Raw genomic sequence first — 19,690 nt, forward strand, 5'->3', positions numbered from 1 at the left:
GCTATAAATGACATGAACAATATCATGTCATTTTATTAAGCTACTTAATTAATAGGCACACTGGCTATTTATTAGCCTCTGATTTAAAAGCAAAAGATACAATAAGCATGTCTGCACAGCCTATGGATGAGATTCGAACATGTTGTTCCATTGACAGACAAGAGCACGGTGTCAAATGGAAACATTTATGTCCAGAATCACAACAGCCAGGTTAATGTGGTATTGAATCCAGCTAATTAGCCAATGCACAGTGATCCACTCTAGCAACAGCAACTGCTCTGTTTTAGAAATGACTCTGCTTGGTGTGTGTTTGGGGGATCTCTGTTCACTTTTTATTCCATGATGCAGACATATACTATATATTCTTTTATGAGGATCTTGGATCACCAAGTCCAACAAGGAAAAGCTGTAGAGAAGTCTGTTAGCATCTTATAGATTTTGTGTCCATTCTGGAAAAGACATAAATAGTTCACTATCCTATCGTATGTTCTGACATACAAATGTTACTCAACTGACTGTACCATTCAGTAGATGCCATGCTTTCACAAAGTGAGACTGAAGCTATTATCTATAGCTTCATATAGTCTTTAGCTGAGGTCACATAAATAAATAAATAAATCCAAATTTCCAATACCTAGATTGATGTTCAGAACCAATTTCATGCAACAACAGTAGTTCAAAAGTTTGTAACATGGTCTACTGGATGAGAAATTTGAAAAGCCCAAACATGAAGAGGTTGGTTAAAAATACAATAAAATATACCACCACCACATTTCAGGAAGAAGCCTGATCCGTATTTGTCAGCAAAATAGATCTGGATTTACTGTATTTTCTGAATATGAAATAGTTGTTGCATATGCTAAGCCATTCACTGCATTATCAATATCCAAGGTTATACTCTTCCATAGCTTAATGAATGCAAGTTATCTTCACTGGAGACGGAAAGAAGCCAGGAATTGCCCTTGGATTGAAACAGATTCTGTGTAGGAGGTATACTCAATGGGATTAGATATTATTCATCCAAGATTTTCCTGTATCTATTTTGTTCTCCTTGGCTGACACATCTGGATAGCACATAACCCAATCAAGTATGGCAGCAGCTCTGACCTTTTTGCAGGACTATAGGTTCAGGACTCTCACACAGCTATAAAGCATATGCGCATAAATCCTGAAACTATGCAGCAGGTATGCTGATATATCTGACATATTCCAGAAGTAGGAATTTTATTGGCATGATTTAACAGCTGTAAAAATACTGTTATCCAGGACATTACAGACAGAAAATTAGCAGTTCATAAGACTGGAAAATGATTTATATGCATGCATTTTGATACAGTTTTTAAGTCCCTTGAAGAATAGCAGTCAGATAAGCTGCCAGATCAGATCAGTCCATGAGATGACACAACGTCAAGACAGACATTACTTACTTGAGCTTAATATTGTGCTAGAAACTTCACTCAGTATTTCCACAATCTTGTAAGCCCTGCATGTCTATATGACCACCAGCTGGCTGTCAGCCTCAAAATACAGCAATACAATATTGCATGTTTCATGCTCAAGAACAGCCAAGAAGGCAGCCATCACACATGCCCACATTACAGGTACTCAAGAGGTCCTGTGTGAAGCTTGTAATCCACCTTACTAAATGAGAAATGTGGGTTTCAATTATCGGAACTGAAATGAAAACATCTTAGAGAGATGGTCTTAAAAAAAGTAATTTCTGGGAAAGAATCAAGAATTTCTGTGATAGTACTACTCATTACAATCTATTAAACTAAAGAGCAGAAAGAATGCAACTCCTTTATTTTTAATTGTTTAAGGACATTAACAATGATATTTATTGAAAGTCGGCTACAAATAAGTTTGGCTTATAAATCTGAAGTAAAATTTTGCAGGAATAATGATAACAGTGAAAACAGATATGTAATTGCAGAGACTGTGCCACAGACTGTGCAAGTGTTTCGCTGTTGGATATAAGGGTAAATTGAAGTTCCCTGCATGCTAAAATCATCACCTTTTAAACAGCATGTAATAGCAACTCTATATTCCTTTCTATTTTATACAATGACCTTTCTTAATGGGAAAAGAAAATGAAAAATGTTTAATTTGTTTGTAAATAAAAATATATCTGTGCTTCCCACTTCTCACTTTCCCACAATCAACTGCTGCTCTTTAAAGACCAACACACATATGCATAGACATTAATATTTAAGCTTTACCTTGTCACCATTTCTTTTTCTTTATTAGAGGCATGGCCTCCACTGCTGAGAGGCCTACTTGCTGAAGATAAGAAATACAGGCGATGATTTTTAAAATACTGATCAATCAAAGGGAGCACAACCTGAAATTATATCAGAAAGATTGGTTATTTCAGGACCTTCTTTACTATGTTCTGTATTGTAATTTTTAAGTCACAACTAAGGACAGGAAATTTCAAACAGGTCTTTGGTCTTAAAACTTCTGTTTAGATTTTTTCTTTAATAGCTATTCCTCTGAATTTATTTAATATTCAAGGCAGTTAATATGTCATCAAGAAAGGCAGCAGAAAAAAAAATTACATTATCACTGGGACTTATCTGTCTTTTTTAGGAGGAGTAAAAGGCAGAAAGTACAATTTAATTTTATCTCACAATTTCAGATTTTTCCTATACCATATAACCAAATACAATTATTGCTCTTTGTTTTAATGTAGATTTTAAAAAATTCACCTACAACTGTCAGCATGCTAACAGCATTAGTTCTAGATTTTTCAAATACAACTCCCAAAACAACAGCACTTAGTAAGGGCTTGTGCCAGAGAAGTTTCCCTGTTTGCTTCTTGCAGCGATTATTACTCAGTACCCACTACCAGTGTCAGCTAGAAGGAGATCCAAAATAAATGGCCAAAAAGAAAATATGAAATCGCTTCCTTTTTGGACCATGTTTCACAAAAGAGCGGAATACTACCTTCTGAGTCAATCAGCTTGGCAAATGGAAGTACTCTAAGGCACTGAAAAAACAACTTATTGCAAAGGACACCAGATTTAGAAAATGCTGTGAAGAGCTCCCTTTTCTCATTCACTAATGAATTCAAAAGGCATTTTCAATATGCAAATATCATACAAGCCTTTATGTGTGAAAGGCATCAGCAGATTTTCTTGGTTTATAATGTGTAAAATCATGACAGAAAAAGGACAATTGTGCTGAGAGCAATTTCATGACTATCAGGAGGAAGGGGAAGTGCAAAGTCTTGCATTTGGGGAGGAATAATCCCAGTTACCACTGAGGGCTGATCAGCTGAAAAGCAGATTTTCAAAGAAGGACCAGGGGATCCTCAATGAACAGCAAACAGACCATGAGCCAAAAATATAATCTTATTGCAAAGGCAGCCAACAACATCCTAGATTGAACCAGACAGAGTGTGTGTCAGCAGGTCCAGGGAGGGGGTTCTTCCTCTCTACTCAGCTGTGGTGAGACCACATCTGAAGTGCTGTATCTGGTTCTGGGCTCCCCAGTACAAGAGAAACATTGACACACTGGAGAGAGTCCAGCGAAAGATCACAAAGATGATTAAGGAACTAGAGGATCTTTCAAATTACAAAAGATTGAGGAAGCTGGGACCCTAACCCGGGGAAGAGAAGGCTCAGGGAGGACCTCATCAATGTGTGTAAATATCTGAAGGGAGGGCGTAAAGAAGATGGACCAAAGCTCTTTTCAACTGCGACAGGACCACAGTCAATGGGCACAAATTGAAACATGGTAGGTTCTCTCAGACTATCAGGAAACATTTTTATACTCTCAGAGTGACTGAGCACTGGCACAGACTGCCCAGAGAGACTCTGGAGCCTCCGCCCTTGGAAATACTCAAAAGATGTCTGGACATGGTTCTCTGACACTGCTAAGCAAAGGGTCCTTTCACCCTCACCCATGGTGTAACTCCGTGATGGAGACAAGAGCATGGTTTTCAAACACGAGAAATAACTGCCATGACACTGACAGATGCACAGCCATGTTAATTCCACTAATTATTGCTCGCATTAACCCTCCTGAAGACTTTAAAAGAGAAAAATCTTCAAAATTAGACAAAGCTGGAAAACAGAAAATGTAGGGAGCTTTTGAATAATATCATATGAGTAGCTGCATATCATGGAGCAGGAAATAACGAGAGTAAAAAGATATAGTCCTGTAATCTTCCCACATCTATATTTCATCCCACATTGTTTTCAAGCTATTTTTATTACTGCTGTTTTTAATTAATCAAATAATGAATTTATCACAGAAAACCATCACTGTAACAATGACAGTCACCAAAAAATATGTTCGCACTTCTGTTAATCACTATGTTGACAAAGGAAAAGCAAAAATGTACTGTACTTTGGCAAAAAACTTGATTTCTTGTTCATATGGGAATTGTTCTCCTTTGCCTCTGCTGCCACCATCTGCAGAGAGAAGAAAAATAAGTTCCCTGTCATATATTCTAATTACAGTCTACTTTGCATTTTTCTTAGGAAGAGTATACTATAAACAAATAATAGTGGTCATCTTTAGATGTGGATTTAAGGTACCTCAAACAGTATAGGCACTAATTAAAGTGGCATTTTATGACTGTCTTTTTAGAGGAAAAGTAACAGCAAATAAAATGTAAAAAGAATAATTGTCCAAATCTTCATGAAAGTGTAGGCATCTCATAGTTCAAAGAGATATAGATGTTTTTGTCAGATAAAAATCTGGTGCTATGTTTCTCTTTTCCTGTTACAGGTGACAATTTGGAAACCTGAACTCAGATTCTAATAAAACAGTTTTTTCCAGTTGTTCCCAGGAAGAACAGAATGAATGAATTTTCATTCCTCATTTGTGAACTTGCTACTAAAGAACAAAATTAATGGCTAGATCTACCAAACTAAAATTTAAATTGCTTCACTCTTCCCTTACTATAAAAACCAAAATCTCTTTCACAATAACATCTCTTACAGCTCCCAAACTATTATCATTTATTTAATGTCTTCTTTCCATTAATCTGTTTTGGGTCTCGAATGGTATTTGTTCTACCAATGCTTCTAGTGTTTCAGTATTTCATCATTATCATTCTAGCAGTTATTAGAAATTTATGTCATTAAGAATGATGAAGCCATGTTAATCAAGCATTAGCAGCAGAATCAAGTGGTGAGTTACCAAGATCAGACTTTTGCTACTGTAAGTAACCATGGTAGATAATAATACCTCATAAATTTGACAAATTTCCACATTAAAACTAGATTGGTTTTCAGACGAGCATTGATTTATTTAATCCCCCTGATGTTCCTGTTACTGTCATTTACAGGATATACGACTATGAGGCGCAGCGTAAGTTGTGTGGCATTGCAACTCCCATGGTCACAACAGAAGCAGCATCTGGACAGTTTTTTGGGCTTTTACTTGTCATGTAAGCAACTGGCTTTGGTCACCAAACTTTCGCATTTTTTTATCTTCACCAAAAGCAGAGAAAGTTAAATCCTTCATAGCACTGTTGAAAAAACGTGCTGGGTCTTTGTGAAAGAACATTCCCATTGTGGGAGTTTGTTGAAGAGGTTTCTCTACTCCCTTTTTGAGAGAAAATTTCAGAATGGTACAAATGACTGGTTTCATTTGCTCTCTGTAAAAGGGATTACATGTGAATAGCAACTATTATTGTGCACGTGTGAGAGATTATAATTTTGTCCATAAATGCAAGGAGGCAGCTAGTTTTCCATTTTAAAGAATGAAAGTGATAAATTTTAGCTGAAAAGTTTTAATCTCATTAATGAATATGGGAAATTGGAATAAATGGCAGTTTTGTATGTAACTCCAAAATTCATGATCTTCATTAACTACAGGAAATTGAAGGAAAAAAATCAGTCCAGAAATGCACTAATTTTGTTTTAAAAATTCTGGTTGTTTTTTATAACATCAGATATCTTAGCTAAAAACTGTTTTAAAAATGTGTAAGGGGTACTATACCAAACTCCAAAATGTACTGATGGGCTTCATCCACGTATCTTATAAGTTGCTGAAGGAAACTGTAGGCAAAGCGTTTTTCAATGGAAGGCGTGTCTAATTCCAGGTCCTTGAGTCCTCTGTAAAAAGAAGTGAGTAAATTTTTACACATGCAGAAGGACTCAAAACCTTACCTCTCTTACATCTCCACGTAGTCTGACACCATTTCCTCTGGTAATGATCATGTCCTTATTAATATAAGATTTTTTTCTGTGTTTGATGTAGACAACACTCTCACACTTACTTCGGATTTGGACAATTTGTTAAGACACAACTAGATTTCCCAACCAGAAGGTTAGGAAAAAAAAATACACTTGTCAATCAAAATAATCCACTATTATGGTAATTTCTTTCCATTACTTGTAAGGCATTATTATCTTGCATTTCCCTGCAAGGACTGATTCTTGGCTGAGGAAGTTTGGAAGCTGAAAAAATACTCTGATTTAAACAATCAAACTAGAACTAAACCTAATATCCATCACTATGACTTTTCCTGAAAAGTCTGATTGCAATGGAAAAGTTTTGAATAGGTACATAGCATTTGTGAAAAATCAGAGGAAAATCAAACCAAAGTGATGGAATCGCTTTTCCAGCATGTTTCATCCATGTTAGTTACTAGCCTGATATAAAAAACGCATTTTCTTTCCACAAGAATAAATCTTGGAAGCGTGAATCCGTGTCATGGGATGATGTCCCTAGCAACAAGCAGGCATCAGCATAAGCCTTGTTTATGCAGGATCAGGACTTAACTGATGGCTCATGAAAAAGCTGTTATTAAACAGCAAGGGAATCAGCCATACCTCATCTCCCCTGACTCATACACCCATTATGTTGGTACTCAGCTAGGTTGCAAGTTTAAAAGTATACCTACTGCTTATATATGGAATAGAACTGCCTTTGTATTACACATTTATGCTTTAATTTAAAGTATACACCTACAGACACAAATCTGGTAGAAAAAAAGGAGACAACACTGGAGAGCAAAAGTCTCAAATTTACTAACTAAGGAACCATTAAGAAACTTCAGACAGAACTTTGGAGAGGGCCACCTTAACTTTGGAACTCCTAAGAGGAAGGGACATGAGAATTTGGAATTTTTGAGGCAGCTCAGTACACAAAGCAATGACAGACTGTATGGGGGAGAAGAATCAAGAAAGAAGAAAGTGTAAAAGAGATGAAAACAGATTTCAACATAGCTGGTCACATGTAACCTGCGGCGTGTCAAATCAAGTGACTGACTGAGCCCTGTACCACTAGAGTTTGTCCTATATCCTTATTAAATGGTTTCATACTTGTATCTAAATGTTTCTATCTTCCCTAAAGCCATTTTGCAGGGGGGTGCAGAGACCCCAATGGTCACTGTCAATTAAAGACTAAATAAATGTGAGCAAGGCATACATGGCAGAAAGTATAGCGGTGAGCCGGCCAAATTAAAACATGAATTGTGCCCTTGTTTGTTTAGATAAGGCAATTGCCAAAGGTGCAGCAAGTACAATGAGTTTAACATCATGGAAAAGGCTGCATTTAACCAGCAGGAGAGGGTGCAGGTGTAGCAAGAGCTAGTTACTGGACAATGGGTGTGTCCAAGTAAATGGTTATTTTATCATCCCTTTCAGCTGTCCATTCCCAAAACAAACCCCAAAAGCCACTTTTCACCTGTGTTTAACAGGAATAAAAATAATTTTGACAGGGAATAAGGAGAGAAATCTTTGCTATTTAACATCCTTCTTTATCCATCCTACTGCACGAAAGGAAGTAAACTAAATTATACCAGCAAACCTGACAGACTTCACCAAAATTATTAGATTAACTATGGGACTCTAGAAAGAGGCTGGAATTCATGTGGTAGAAAAGAATGGAAGTAGGCAGATTTTAGGTAGATGTGCAAGGCTAATTAATTCACAATGATTACTTAAATTGATCTCAGTGACTGTTTCATTCACTTACTAATGTTCAAGTCATGGATGGTTCAGATATGCTTTCAGCCTTTTGTAGTGATTCTGATTTCCTAAGTCATGCTGATAAGGCAGAAAAGACTCCAAATTAATTGGATTTTTATTCATGCTACATTTAGGAGGTAAATACACCATATTAAAATGAATTATGCATGTTATTCTGCAGACTATTCACTATTAGTACATTTACATTGTGGATGGTTTAAAAATTATTTTAAAACATCCCTTTTCACTTTTAAAATATTTTAATAATACTTTAAATTAACTCAATTGCGATAAATGAGTCATATGTTTTAGAAATAAAGCTGTCTTATCTAACCAATTGTCTAGAAATTCCTTTAGAGAGGGAAATGTGCTTGAAGATGTGCATGAACCTGTAACTAAGACTTAATAATTCCATCACTCGTAGAAAACAAATAAGTTTACTAACAGCTGGATGCATGGACACCTGACAGAAAGAAAAAGCTGCAATACTGAGAGGGAAAAAGTAAAAGACATTTTATTCTGGAGAACTCTGCCTTCCAAAAACCCTGCTACTAACTCTGTTATCCATTTCTTCCTTACAATGCTTTATATGAAGGAGCTCATCCCGATTCCTAGATACTGAAACATAAAAAATGATCATAGAGTTCTGGTTTGATAGAAGAAATCCCAAAAAATGAGCAGTAACAGAAACCAAAAAACCCTGCCACAAGCAATCAAACCACAAAACAAAACAAAAAAAGATCACTGCGGACTATCAGAAACCTTCTGTGACATTAATACCGAACTCAGAATTACCTGGAGACAATGTAACCATTAATCTGCAGGAATTTCAGAATATCTTGTGCTTTTTCTCTGTCCTTGGCTTTTTCTTTGGCTGTGAGTGTATCATAAGGAACAAGAAGGGGATGGTTGCCTCCTCCTACTATGGAACATCAAGAGAATTAGAAATTAAAGAGCTCTCTGTTGACATGGTAAAGTATGTAAAAGTGCTATCATAATAATACACAGCACATTACAGTAAATTCTAGTCTGATGTAGCAATATACTTGTCTGTTTCTTTACACAAACCTAAAAAAACATTCAGATAGAAACCTTAGGTATGGTTACATCATTCTAACATATTGGCTACAATACCAACAAAGTACGCTGAACCTATTGCAAAAACTCTTAAGGAAGAAAAAAATGCTTAACTGTTACAAACACATATTATAACTACTACTTCATTTCATGAAAATATTTCAATAAATAACATATAATTTCCTAAGAATGCCTATATATAAACAAATATATAAACATACATGAAGTCCTGCTTTTAAACATTCTAATGACAGAGTTTAGCAAGATATACTAATATCTAAAAATATATTAAAGTGATACAATTCTACTTTATACTAATAAATTAATGACAGAAAACTAGACTACGCCATTCAAACATGGTTTACACAACTGTCCAGAAAAATCAAAGGAATGCTGCAAAACCACAGGTAAAAAGAATAAACTTCATTTTATTGCTTAGTAAAATCTGGTGTATTGATATGTACTGAATGTAGATATTCAGTTTGGAAGGGAAATAATACTGCTATTGTTAATATAAATATCTGCATAAAAATTAAAATTCTTAGGAGTTCAAATTCCAAAATCGCCATCAAATAACGTAACACAATAAATTCCTATGGCAATTGCTCTAAAACCCCAGGAAGCTGTAAGGGTAAAGATAAGATTTATCTCTGAAAAATACACTGAAGAAAGTATCTAAAAATAATAATATTTTTTAAAGGAACAAATTCCCTATAGAAAATATCAATGGATGACATTTTTAAGCTACATATTCTGAAATTTTCAATTAGTTCTGGTTGAATCCATGTAATTACATGCAAAATGATAACCTAGTGGGTTACCACTCTGATCATGGATTTTTTTTTTTTGTTTAGTCAGGATTTGTCTTAGGAAGTACAGTCTTTAACACTGGGATGATTGGATTTTATGCTCATCACCAATATGATGTAATTGTACCACATGACAGCTGAAGACAGGCAAAATGCCTTCAAGTCTCCATCATTCTTCTGTTCTTTACACACAGGTAAAAAAAAATTAAAAGACTAGCATATGAATATATTGAAGAAAATCCCTCAGAATTTTTGAAGGCCTAGTTTTGCTCAGCTCACAAATTCATCTACTTTTCACATATAAAAACCCTCGGTCAGAAGCCTCTTCTTCAATCACTACAGCCATCTGTAGCCCTCCCATTCTGCACAAAACAAATACTATACAGCATTCTCATTGAAGTGCTGCTCATAGGCAAAATTCTGCTTTCAAAGCTGTGAAATGCAGTTGAAATATTGAAATATCTCATCTTTCTGTAGCCTGTGACTTCCCAAACTTGGCCCATCCTGAGGATACTTATCCTGAGGAAGGTTTTACAGAAAAGGAATAATATAAAAATTATCTTAAGGTGAAATAATAAAGGCATGGCAATTTAAAGTGTTTGTCAAAGGCACTTCCAGATGGAACTTTTCTTTTTTTACAAAACCTTAACTGCTATACTTTTTCTGGAATTTTAAAAAATTAGACCAACTTTGGTGCATACAATGTACAACTGGACAACTTCAGACAAGGTAAAATACTAGCTTCAGTCATTTACACCTGAGAACTTGTTTTCTCCATGTGCTAATATAGTATTACCTGAAAAAAAAATCAGCTTTAACACAAATAAAGAAATGCTTTTGACACCGAGGAAAAATAGTAAATTACACAACAGATGAGAAAAAATTCCATTTAGGTAAGCAGAAATCATAAGGCACATGCAATTTTTATATGGAATCAAGTATCTGCTTTAGGTTTTTCCACTTGTCAATTCAACACACATATGTGCAGTACTTAGTAAACACCCTTTAGATCTACCTGCAATAAAAGAAGCAATTCAAATGAAATCATAGTCCATTGGGTAATACTCTGAAAGATTAATGCCAGAAGGAAAATGGATTAATGTGGCTTAAATTTATTTACAACCTTTGAGTTTCCTTCCCTTGATATATTTGAATTGATAAATTACTTAAACAAGAACAGTTACACTTGGTACTATAACAACTTTCAGGCACTAAAAAATCACAGTCAGGAATAGCTACTTCACTGTTTCTTCTTTGTCAATTTAAATTTGCTGTTCCTTTTTCTTCTTTTTAATGTTTTCTGAAATGTGTGATCTAAGTAGTAACAGAAAACTTAAAATACTGCAAATACCTATAGTTAACATTACCTTTTGCTTCAAGCTCCAGTTTCTTTTTCTTTGCCCATATGTTATGGTAGTTTTCAGCCATCATCTCAGCCATAGCCTTTAGGAAAATGGAGAGCTTAGTAATGTGGGTTGCAATGAATAATTCTCAAGGAGGACAATTTCTGGTTGATATTAAATAACCATAAGTTTTGTTCTCTGGGAAGTTTAATACAATTCCACTGTAATGTTTCACTGGAAACAAGCTTTTACTGAAAAAATATTATATAGAATTTGGGTAGAATCAGCATGGGTATGAGTCAGGAACCTGGAAGAAAGAACTCCTACTACAGAAAACAAGGAACCACAAAGAGAAGAATAGTCTGGAAATAGTACTGGGGTGTCTGATGGGGGACTTCATTCTCAAGACAAAGCCAGAAAGAACCCTCTGAAGACACTGCCAGGGAAAAGAGAGAACAGCAAGCCAGAGGATGAAACCAATATTGTTACTGCTGGCTATGGCAGACTAATTCTGAACCCATGGATAAAGCTTATTCTCTGTGCATACTGCACTCATTTGTGTGACCACACTGTTAAAACCACCAACCATTTTAGAGCATAAATTAGTCTATATATTCTTCCTATAAAACGAACTCCTTCAGACTGATGAACTAGAAGCTAGACCCCAAACCAAGCAAAACAGACAAGCTCTCCAGTGTCTACTTAGTAGGAAGCATTTCAACACGAAGCAACTTTTTAAACCCACATCTACTGTCCTCCTGGCTGTGTACCCTCTAACTGTACAGAGCAGTGGAATTTAATGCAGATTTCACTTTACGTTTCTTTCATGAACCTACAGAAACCTTCTCATATTCAGTAACGATTTTGAGTAATGAGTATTTCTCAATACCAATTTCTTTATTTGTGAGAATACTCACGAATTCAGAAACTTTTCAGCCATATCTTTGCTGTCCACAAGACAATTTGCTTGATAAACTTTTTTCCAGTGAATGAATTATGATACATTTCTGTTCTGTATTGGCAGATGCCTTCTGATCCTTGTACTTTGACAGTCCTTAAAAGGATACACAGTAGTCTGTGTTTTCATAGCATTTAGCAAAGCGGAGCGCTATGAACATGTTTTTAGAGGAAGACCTAGCTGCTCACAGAGCCAGGATGTGACCAGGTGACTTGAGACCAAAATGAGGAGTATTTTGCAGACTTACAGTTTAAAACATGGTTGTGATTCTTGCTAGCTAATAACCCTGAACTCCAACTTGAAAGATATTAAACTTTTCCTAAAATGTTCAAAAATACACATAGTTAATTTTCAAAACTCAGCTCTCATTAATACCCAACATGTTTAGATTTCTCCTCAATATCTGTATCAGGACAATTAATAGCTGAAACGGCATTTTAATTCAATTTGTTTAGCTTTTAAATAACAGATTCTGAAGCTGGTTTCAAAGAAGACCTCTCTCCATAGGGCAAATGAATCATGAAGCCAACAAACCCTGCCTTACACCTAAGGGCTACAAAGGAAATACAAATAATGACAAGAGCTAGAGGGTACAGCATTAAAAAAATAAGCAAGGAACTAACAGAAGTTCCAATGCCTTTTCTATGTGACCTGTGACAGGGTGGTTACTTTTATCTGGGCTTGCTTTACTGCATCATAATACTATGATGACTTGCACATCATGAGTTGTTTCCTGACCGTTAAACAAAGTCTGCAAAGTCTTACAACTATACTGAGTTGATACAAGCATTCAATGTCGTAAGTGCAAGGAATCTTTTTCATCAATTTAAAATAAGAATGTAATGGTAGAGGCAGTTATTCAATTATCAGTTTTATGAACTTTTTGGAATGATCAGCAATCTACTGATGCTTAATAGGCAGAAAATTCTTTTAATGCCAGTCAGCAATCTAAAACTGCTAGAACTATGAAAAAGGAAACTGCAATACAGAAATCAAGGAGTGGAAGTCCAATGTGAAAATTTGTTTAGAAGTACAGTAGAGTACATACTGCACAGTCAGTCAATAATTTTCTGCCACTGCTTGTTTGCACTGCGGCAAAGCTCAGTATGGGGCAAAGTTAAGCCTGTGTCTCAGGACTCTGTTGTATCAGCTTTGAACACCATGTTGCCATTACTAGACTGGCACAAACAGTCATGCTAACTAATTGAAAGCTACTTCATATATGCCTACATTTAGTATATAGATAGTATAGTATATAGTATTTAGTATATAGATAGTATATAGATATAATAGAAAGCTATTTAGTGTATGCCTACATTACATTGCAATTATACTCACAGGGAATTAGTAGATGGTAAAACCTAGCACCATACTCCAGCTAACACCATTAAAAGAATCCTATCTAATGACAGGAACAGATTATCAACTAAAACATACTGGTCCAAATAACAGCAACCTACTGACACATCTGTCAAAATCCTACACCCAATTCCTTCATTCTCTATTCTCACTGTACTTAGGGTTTCTGATTCTTATTCCTTTGATTTGGAGAAAGAAAGAGTATTGACAAAATGCTTTGGAAAGATGGTGGAGAAATAAAGGGGAAACAGAAAAATTGGATGCTGCTAGCTCTTCTAAATAGAAACCTCTTCAAAATTACAACTGTTCAAAAAGTGAACAGGGAAAATCAATCCAGGACTAAAGAAAATTTTGAAGCTTTTCATCATGAACCATGTGTTTAAAGAATCATAGGAACAGAGAGCAATAATGAAAAAGACCAAAAAGCCCCCACCAAACCCAAAGCATATCAAAACAGGCAATGTTTGGTACCAGATTGTTTTAAATAAACTGGCAAAACAGACAAAATTTAAGATTGTAAAACAAACCATAAGCATTTTCGGTGTTTGTGACTTACATGTAAATCTCTGGAGAGAGTGACATTGCTCATGTCAATTGCTCGAGGAGTGTAGCCATGGGCTGTATCTACAGAGATCTGAATGACAAATGTGCAAAACAGTGGAGTTACACAAGCACTTAATAGAAAAAAATTAACGTTAACAAGATACCAAAAGTAATTAAGAAATTTAAAGAAAAAGTCACTCGTAGATCTCTAGAGTGCAAAAGGATCTTTTGTGGCCCAGCTGAAAATACACCAGGGGTGGTAAACCTCTGTGAAAATTAGGCAAAGGGTAACAGAGTTTGTTCCCAAAGATGGACGGCCATCAGACACAAATCCCTTTCATTTAATTACAAATTCCACTTGAACTCATTTAGGGTTTGAACTTATTGTGGATGAAGATAAGGTTATTATTAAATCTCTGCGTTCGATTAGAGATTCTCTTTTTTCCTCAGTAGGCGAAATCTCACACAACCAAGTTTAAAGTGAATTCAGGTAAAAATCAAACTTTTAATTTAGCTTTTCAACCCTATTTCTACATTTAGGACTAGAACCTATAAATAGTTATCTTTTGCCTTCTGTCCCTCCTCCCCACCAAGAAAATACCACCATTTTTTTATTCTTTTTTACTGTTAACATTTGTCAGAAGTTTGCTCATTATACTGACACAAATGGTCAAAGGAAGATAAAAAATAACCAAAGTTCCCTGGATGGCAAGCCACTGACACAAGAAGCGTGGCTAAGAAAGGAGCATTAACAGGCTTTCCTCTATGATTATGCAGTAACAGGGACCTCTTGCTTTAAAAAGAACAGTGTCCAGGCTTTCTTCCTATGTATGATATTATTTTCATATGCACGTATACAGGCATATAAAGCCCTAAAAGTTCAAAGGCTTCCTTTCAAAAGGCCTATTATTATTAATAGAGAATAATACAAAGGGAAGGGGCTCACTTGACTGGTTTGAGATATGCGGCGCGTCCGATTATACAATGCCATGGAATCTCCTTCCCGTGTTCTTTCAATTCGCCATCCCCATGCCAGCATGGTTTTCAGTGATTCTTTGATTGGCCATCGATAAATTTCTTTCTCCTAGAAGAATGTACATGCAATAATTAGCATGTTTATGGCGTAGCTGTACAGAGCAAAAAGTAACTATTGGACTTTTTCCCTGGTTATACTGAGATGCAAAGAAATGTGCTGAATTCAACCATTACGGTTCAGGGTTATTGAAATGATGCAAATAAATCATATAGGTATTAAAAAGTTTATTTATCATTTCAGAGGTGGGGAGAAGAATTCTGGCCCTGCAGGAAGCTGATGATCTCAGGGATAGCTGTGCTAATAGCATTCTTAGACATGAAATCAAGGCTGGAGCAGAAATTATCAGGAGTAACTTGTTTTATCTGCTATATGAACTAAAAAAAAAAAACCATAATCATAAACAAGTCTGTGTTGGATGAGAACTCCGGACATCTTCTGCCTCTACCTTCTGTTGAGTCAGATAAGGTACCTAACTGGGCAATCAAGATTAGGTTATCTAGGTCTTGCTGCGTCATGCCTTCAACATGCAGGTCACTTCACTACCTCTTTGGGCAAGTTATTCCAATGTTTAAGCTGTCAAGATAAGAAGGATTTTCAGAAGGCATTTCTGCTAAAGCAGCTTACACCCATTGCCTCTTGTCCTGTCACTGCGCACCCCTGTGAAGAGAATACATCCATCTTCTCTGTTACTAATGCTTAGGAACCAGGAAACCAAGACCCTATCTCCAGCAACTTTCTCTTCTTTAACCTGAACAAACACAATTCCTTCAGCATTGCTCCATTTATATCAAGTTCTCCAGATGTCTAATCATCTTCTTGTTTTTTTGCTGGAGACCAGTCAAAGCCTAAACCTAAGCCTTCAGTAAGCAAGAAGGCGTTCCTGTAAGACCTTCCTGCAAAAACAGAGTGGCAATATGACACTTCCATTTCACTGTAAGTTATGCCATGTAGTTTCAGCTAGGTGGGAAATAAACTGGAGTAGCCTATTTATTATACAGTAAAACCCTTCTATATCTTTTCAGGATTTTGAGGAAGGCAACTACCTTGTTAATTTTTTTTTCTTAAAATGATGAAAAGACAAGGCAATACTTTCAGTTACATTTCAGCAACCCTGGATCAAGCATTAACAAATCCATTACCTTTTCAGACAGTAACTTATACTGTTTCATTAATGGTTGCACTTTTGCAGATTCAGAAAATGTTTCACCATAGGTCCATCCATTGGCAAACTGAAAACAGCAATAAGAAGGATAAAATGGGGAAATGCAAAAAATTATGAAAAAAAAAATTCATTGTTAGATATTAACTGAATAATGCTTCTGCTAAGCTGTTCTCTTAAAGTTTCCTTTCTACTATTTTCTTAACATTTTCTCAACCAACGTTCATATTTATTTCTACAAATTAAGAGAGGAATCATGTGGCATGCCATCTTTTTGCAAAGTAACGATTACCAAAGCAACCTTATCAATACATTTTTCTTTCAAATATTTTTATGAAGTAGAATACTGTGTTGAGAAACGAATTTTGAACACAAAATGCATTAAGGAGTAAAAAGGCTAAAGAGCTTATTTGGTTAAAAAAAAAAAAGAAAGAAAATTCAGGTCCATAAAACTGTTAAACAATTAGAAAGTATATTTGCTCTAAAGTCAGCAATAAAACTTATGAAATCATTAGAAGTATTTTTAAATATTCATATGCACTTCGATAACTTCCCCTGAATATATTTTAAGAAAATAGTATGTCTATATCTTACCTACATACCAACCTGTAGCACTATAATAACAACAAAAAAAAATAATATTCAGAATAGAAGATTTAAAATATTAAATTGATTCAAATAAAGATTATGATTGTTTTTAAGAGGGATGTTGATTTTTACCTTTTCCATTGACCATTTGTCATGAGCATGTTCTGCATATTTGTTAATGAAATATTCTAGCTTTTCAGGGATTGTAATGCTGAAAGTGAAAAGAACATCAGCGTTAAATTATGCAGGCTAAAATTGAATGCCTTTTTTTTGTAAAGAAAACTTCAAAATAAATAATAAATAATGCACACACCCTTTCCTATGCTCTTCTACTCACATAGAGCTTGCTCCAAGGTCCAATTAAATCAAGGAAGATATCTGAATTACTTCATGGTCACTGAATGACAACCATAGCTGTAGTAGGAATTTAACTTCTTTGAAACAAGTGCGCAGGGAAAAATCAATAATGAGATCAAGCTCTAGTGCTTTTTATTCCGTATTTTGTTAGTAATAAAGCCATAACTACAACCTATAGTTTCAGAAATATGGTAGTAATTTAGTAATTTATGGTAGTAACTTATTACACAGTCCATTATAAACTAAGTGTGCTAACAGTCATTTTTGAAACATTATCTACTTTATATATTCAAAAAAATGTATCAAATCTCAGCTGTTTACTTCATCAGCATTGCTACAAATGAAAGGGAATAACTACTTTTGATCACTGATAAAATAGTACTATCTTCCCTCCTAATATAAAGAATTTCTGTACGTGTAGTGTTAGAGTGCCATCTACTGTGAAACAGAAGTCTGGATTTTCAGTCTTAAGGTGGAAAAAGCAGAAATGTAAAAGCAAATTATGTTAGAGCAACAGTTTGCAAGACTCTCACACACATACAAAGGTCAGAAAACATTCATCCCACACTGTCAGCAGGTGGTTTTTGTTGTTTGAAAGACTGTGTTTTGAGGGGGAACTCTATTAACACCATAATACTTCAAATAACTTCAGAAATGCAATAAAATTACAAGCACACTAGCATCCTATTATCTATGCCTTTATACAGATAGGTCCAGTACTAGTAAGCAAAGCAAAGCTGTATTTGCATGTTAAAAGAATGTAGGATAATTTGGAGGTTACAATGGCAGGAGCAGTTCTGTCTTTTTCTTGACCCATCACAGAACTGTTGACTCCTATAGCAATGAAGTGGCATACAATTTCATAATATTAAGTAACATTTTCTGAATTTTTCAAATCTATTCAAGTTATCTACATTTTTTTTTCTGAAATGACACCAGGTAAATACTCATTTAAATAACATTCTTAATAAATATAGCAGTCTTAATATTATAACTATATATAAAATAATATTAACATCCTTAACAATTTTTTTAAACCTTCATATATTTTAACAACATCTTAGAAAAATGAATTTAAATGGTCACTGATGTCTTTTCTATGCTTCAGATTGGATTATGACTTTTACAGCACTATTTCGATGCACATACATGTATGTACAAGCATGATGCAAGGCAGGTGTCAATCTGCTGACAGCATCCTGTGTGCTGAATGTTAATACAGGCAGAAAGCTCATGGGGGCAAGTGAAGTAAATGCTTTACAACAGCAATTTTAAAATATATAGTGTGTAGCCATGCTTCTGTCACACTATTCTATACCAAGGGAAATGGCACACATACTGTAGTCAAAAATCAGGGCAGAAAATTTCCATTCGGATATGTGCTTTATCTGACTAATATACTTTAAAAAGCAAGGCCAGAGCCTGACTGCCTAAAGAGAATGAAGATTATTCTGCCCAATTCCCATTATTCATAGTACAAAAGATTATATGATGCACCATCAAACAATTTTCTGTAGGTACACTGTCCTTCACACAAATTGAAATTAGTGTATTGACATATGTTAATAATGACAGGGATGATGTAGACTTGGCTAATTTTTCAGCTCTTAAGAGAATGCTGCTTTCTTCACAGCCGACATGCAAAGATAATTGGATAGCTCTATCTTCTGGGTAAAAATGCACTAAAAATATTCTATGTTAACCAAGAGAATAATGATGTAACTTGCAAGTTATTGCTTTACTTGCTTTAAAATAAATACATAAATTAAAAATATTAAGATCTATAAAGTTAGCATTCAGAAGAGAAGTTTTAAGTTCACATCACACCAAACAACAGACTCCCCCCCTCCTCTTTTACACATTCATGATCAAAAAAACAGGTGCAAGGAAGTAATTCCTTACTTTGAGGTATCAACAGGTTGAGGATTAAAGTTCCCATCTGAATCCATTGAAGACTGTTTTTCCATCATATTGACATAATTTGATTCCATATAATCTGGAGGTAAGGCCCCTGCAACTGCGCTCAGACAAGGCAAAGCCAGTTTGAACAGTTCTTGTTCATACTTCTGTGGAACACATAGGGGACAGAACGTGAGTAGTGAATGGGAACTTCCAACATCACTGCTGGAACTGATGCAGCTACAGATGAAACCAAGCAGTCAGAAAATGGCTGTTGTACTTAGTGTGAAACTGAATTATCGTTCTGAAAATACAGAAAACTGACTGTCCAAAGCAGAAAGTTAGATGCAAGTCTTAATCTTGCTCAAATAAATGGGAAAAGTGTTGACTTCACTGGTAGCAACACTAAACATTTTTCAGATGCCAGGAAGATAGCACAGCAGAGAAATATACACAGAATTCCTTAACACACAGATTTGAAACTAAACTCATGAAATTTTAAGCAGGTTTGTTAAAAAGAGTCATGGAATGAATAATAACTACATACCAAGACATATTATTAAACTTCTGTTTAACACAGAATTGATTCAAGGGTGCTGAAAGTACAACTACTAAACAGAGAAGTGTACAA

At 35.2% G+C, this 19,690-nt stretch overlaps 1 protein-coding gene across 1 annotated transcript in view; it reads right to left on the reverse strand.

The window, feature by feature from the left end:
• The window catches only part of RYR2 (ryanodine receptor 2), a 286,628-nt gene that overhangs the window by 86,936 nt on the left and 180,002 nt on the right, over positions 1–19,690 (reverse strand). The window contains exons 54-63 of the mRNA XM_062489006.1: positions 19,063–19,226; positions 16,936–17,014; positions 16,196–16,285; positions 14,967–15,104; positions 14,034–14,111; positions 11,185–11,260; positions 8,727–8,853; positions 5,956–6,071; positions 4,354–4,418; positions 2,220–2,341 (exon numbers count right to left, since the gene is read on the reverse strand). Of these exons, the coding sequence (XP_062344990.1) occupies positions 2,220–2,341; positions 4,354–4,418; positions 5,956–6,071; positions 8,727–8,853; positions 11,185–11,260; positions 14,034–14,111; positions 14,967–15,104; positions 16,196–16,285; positions 16,936–17,014; positions 19,063–19,226 (1,055 nt within the window). The remainder of the gene's footprint in view (positions 1–2,219; positions 2,342–4,353; positions 4,419–5,955; positions 6,072–8,726; positions 8,854–11,184; positions 11,261–14,033; positions 14,112–14,966; positions 15,105–16,195; positions 16,286–16,935; positions 17,015–19,062; positions 19,227–19,690) is intronic.

The sequence above is a fragment of the Cinclus cinclus genome, chromosome 3 (assembly GCF_963662255.1).
Source record: "Cinclus cinclus chromosome 3, bCinCin1.1, whole genome shotgun sequence".
NCBI classification, from domain to species: Eukaryota; Metazoa; Chordata; class Aves; order Passeriformes; family Cinclidae; genus Cinclus; species Cinclus cinclus.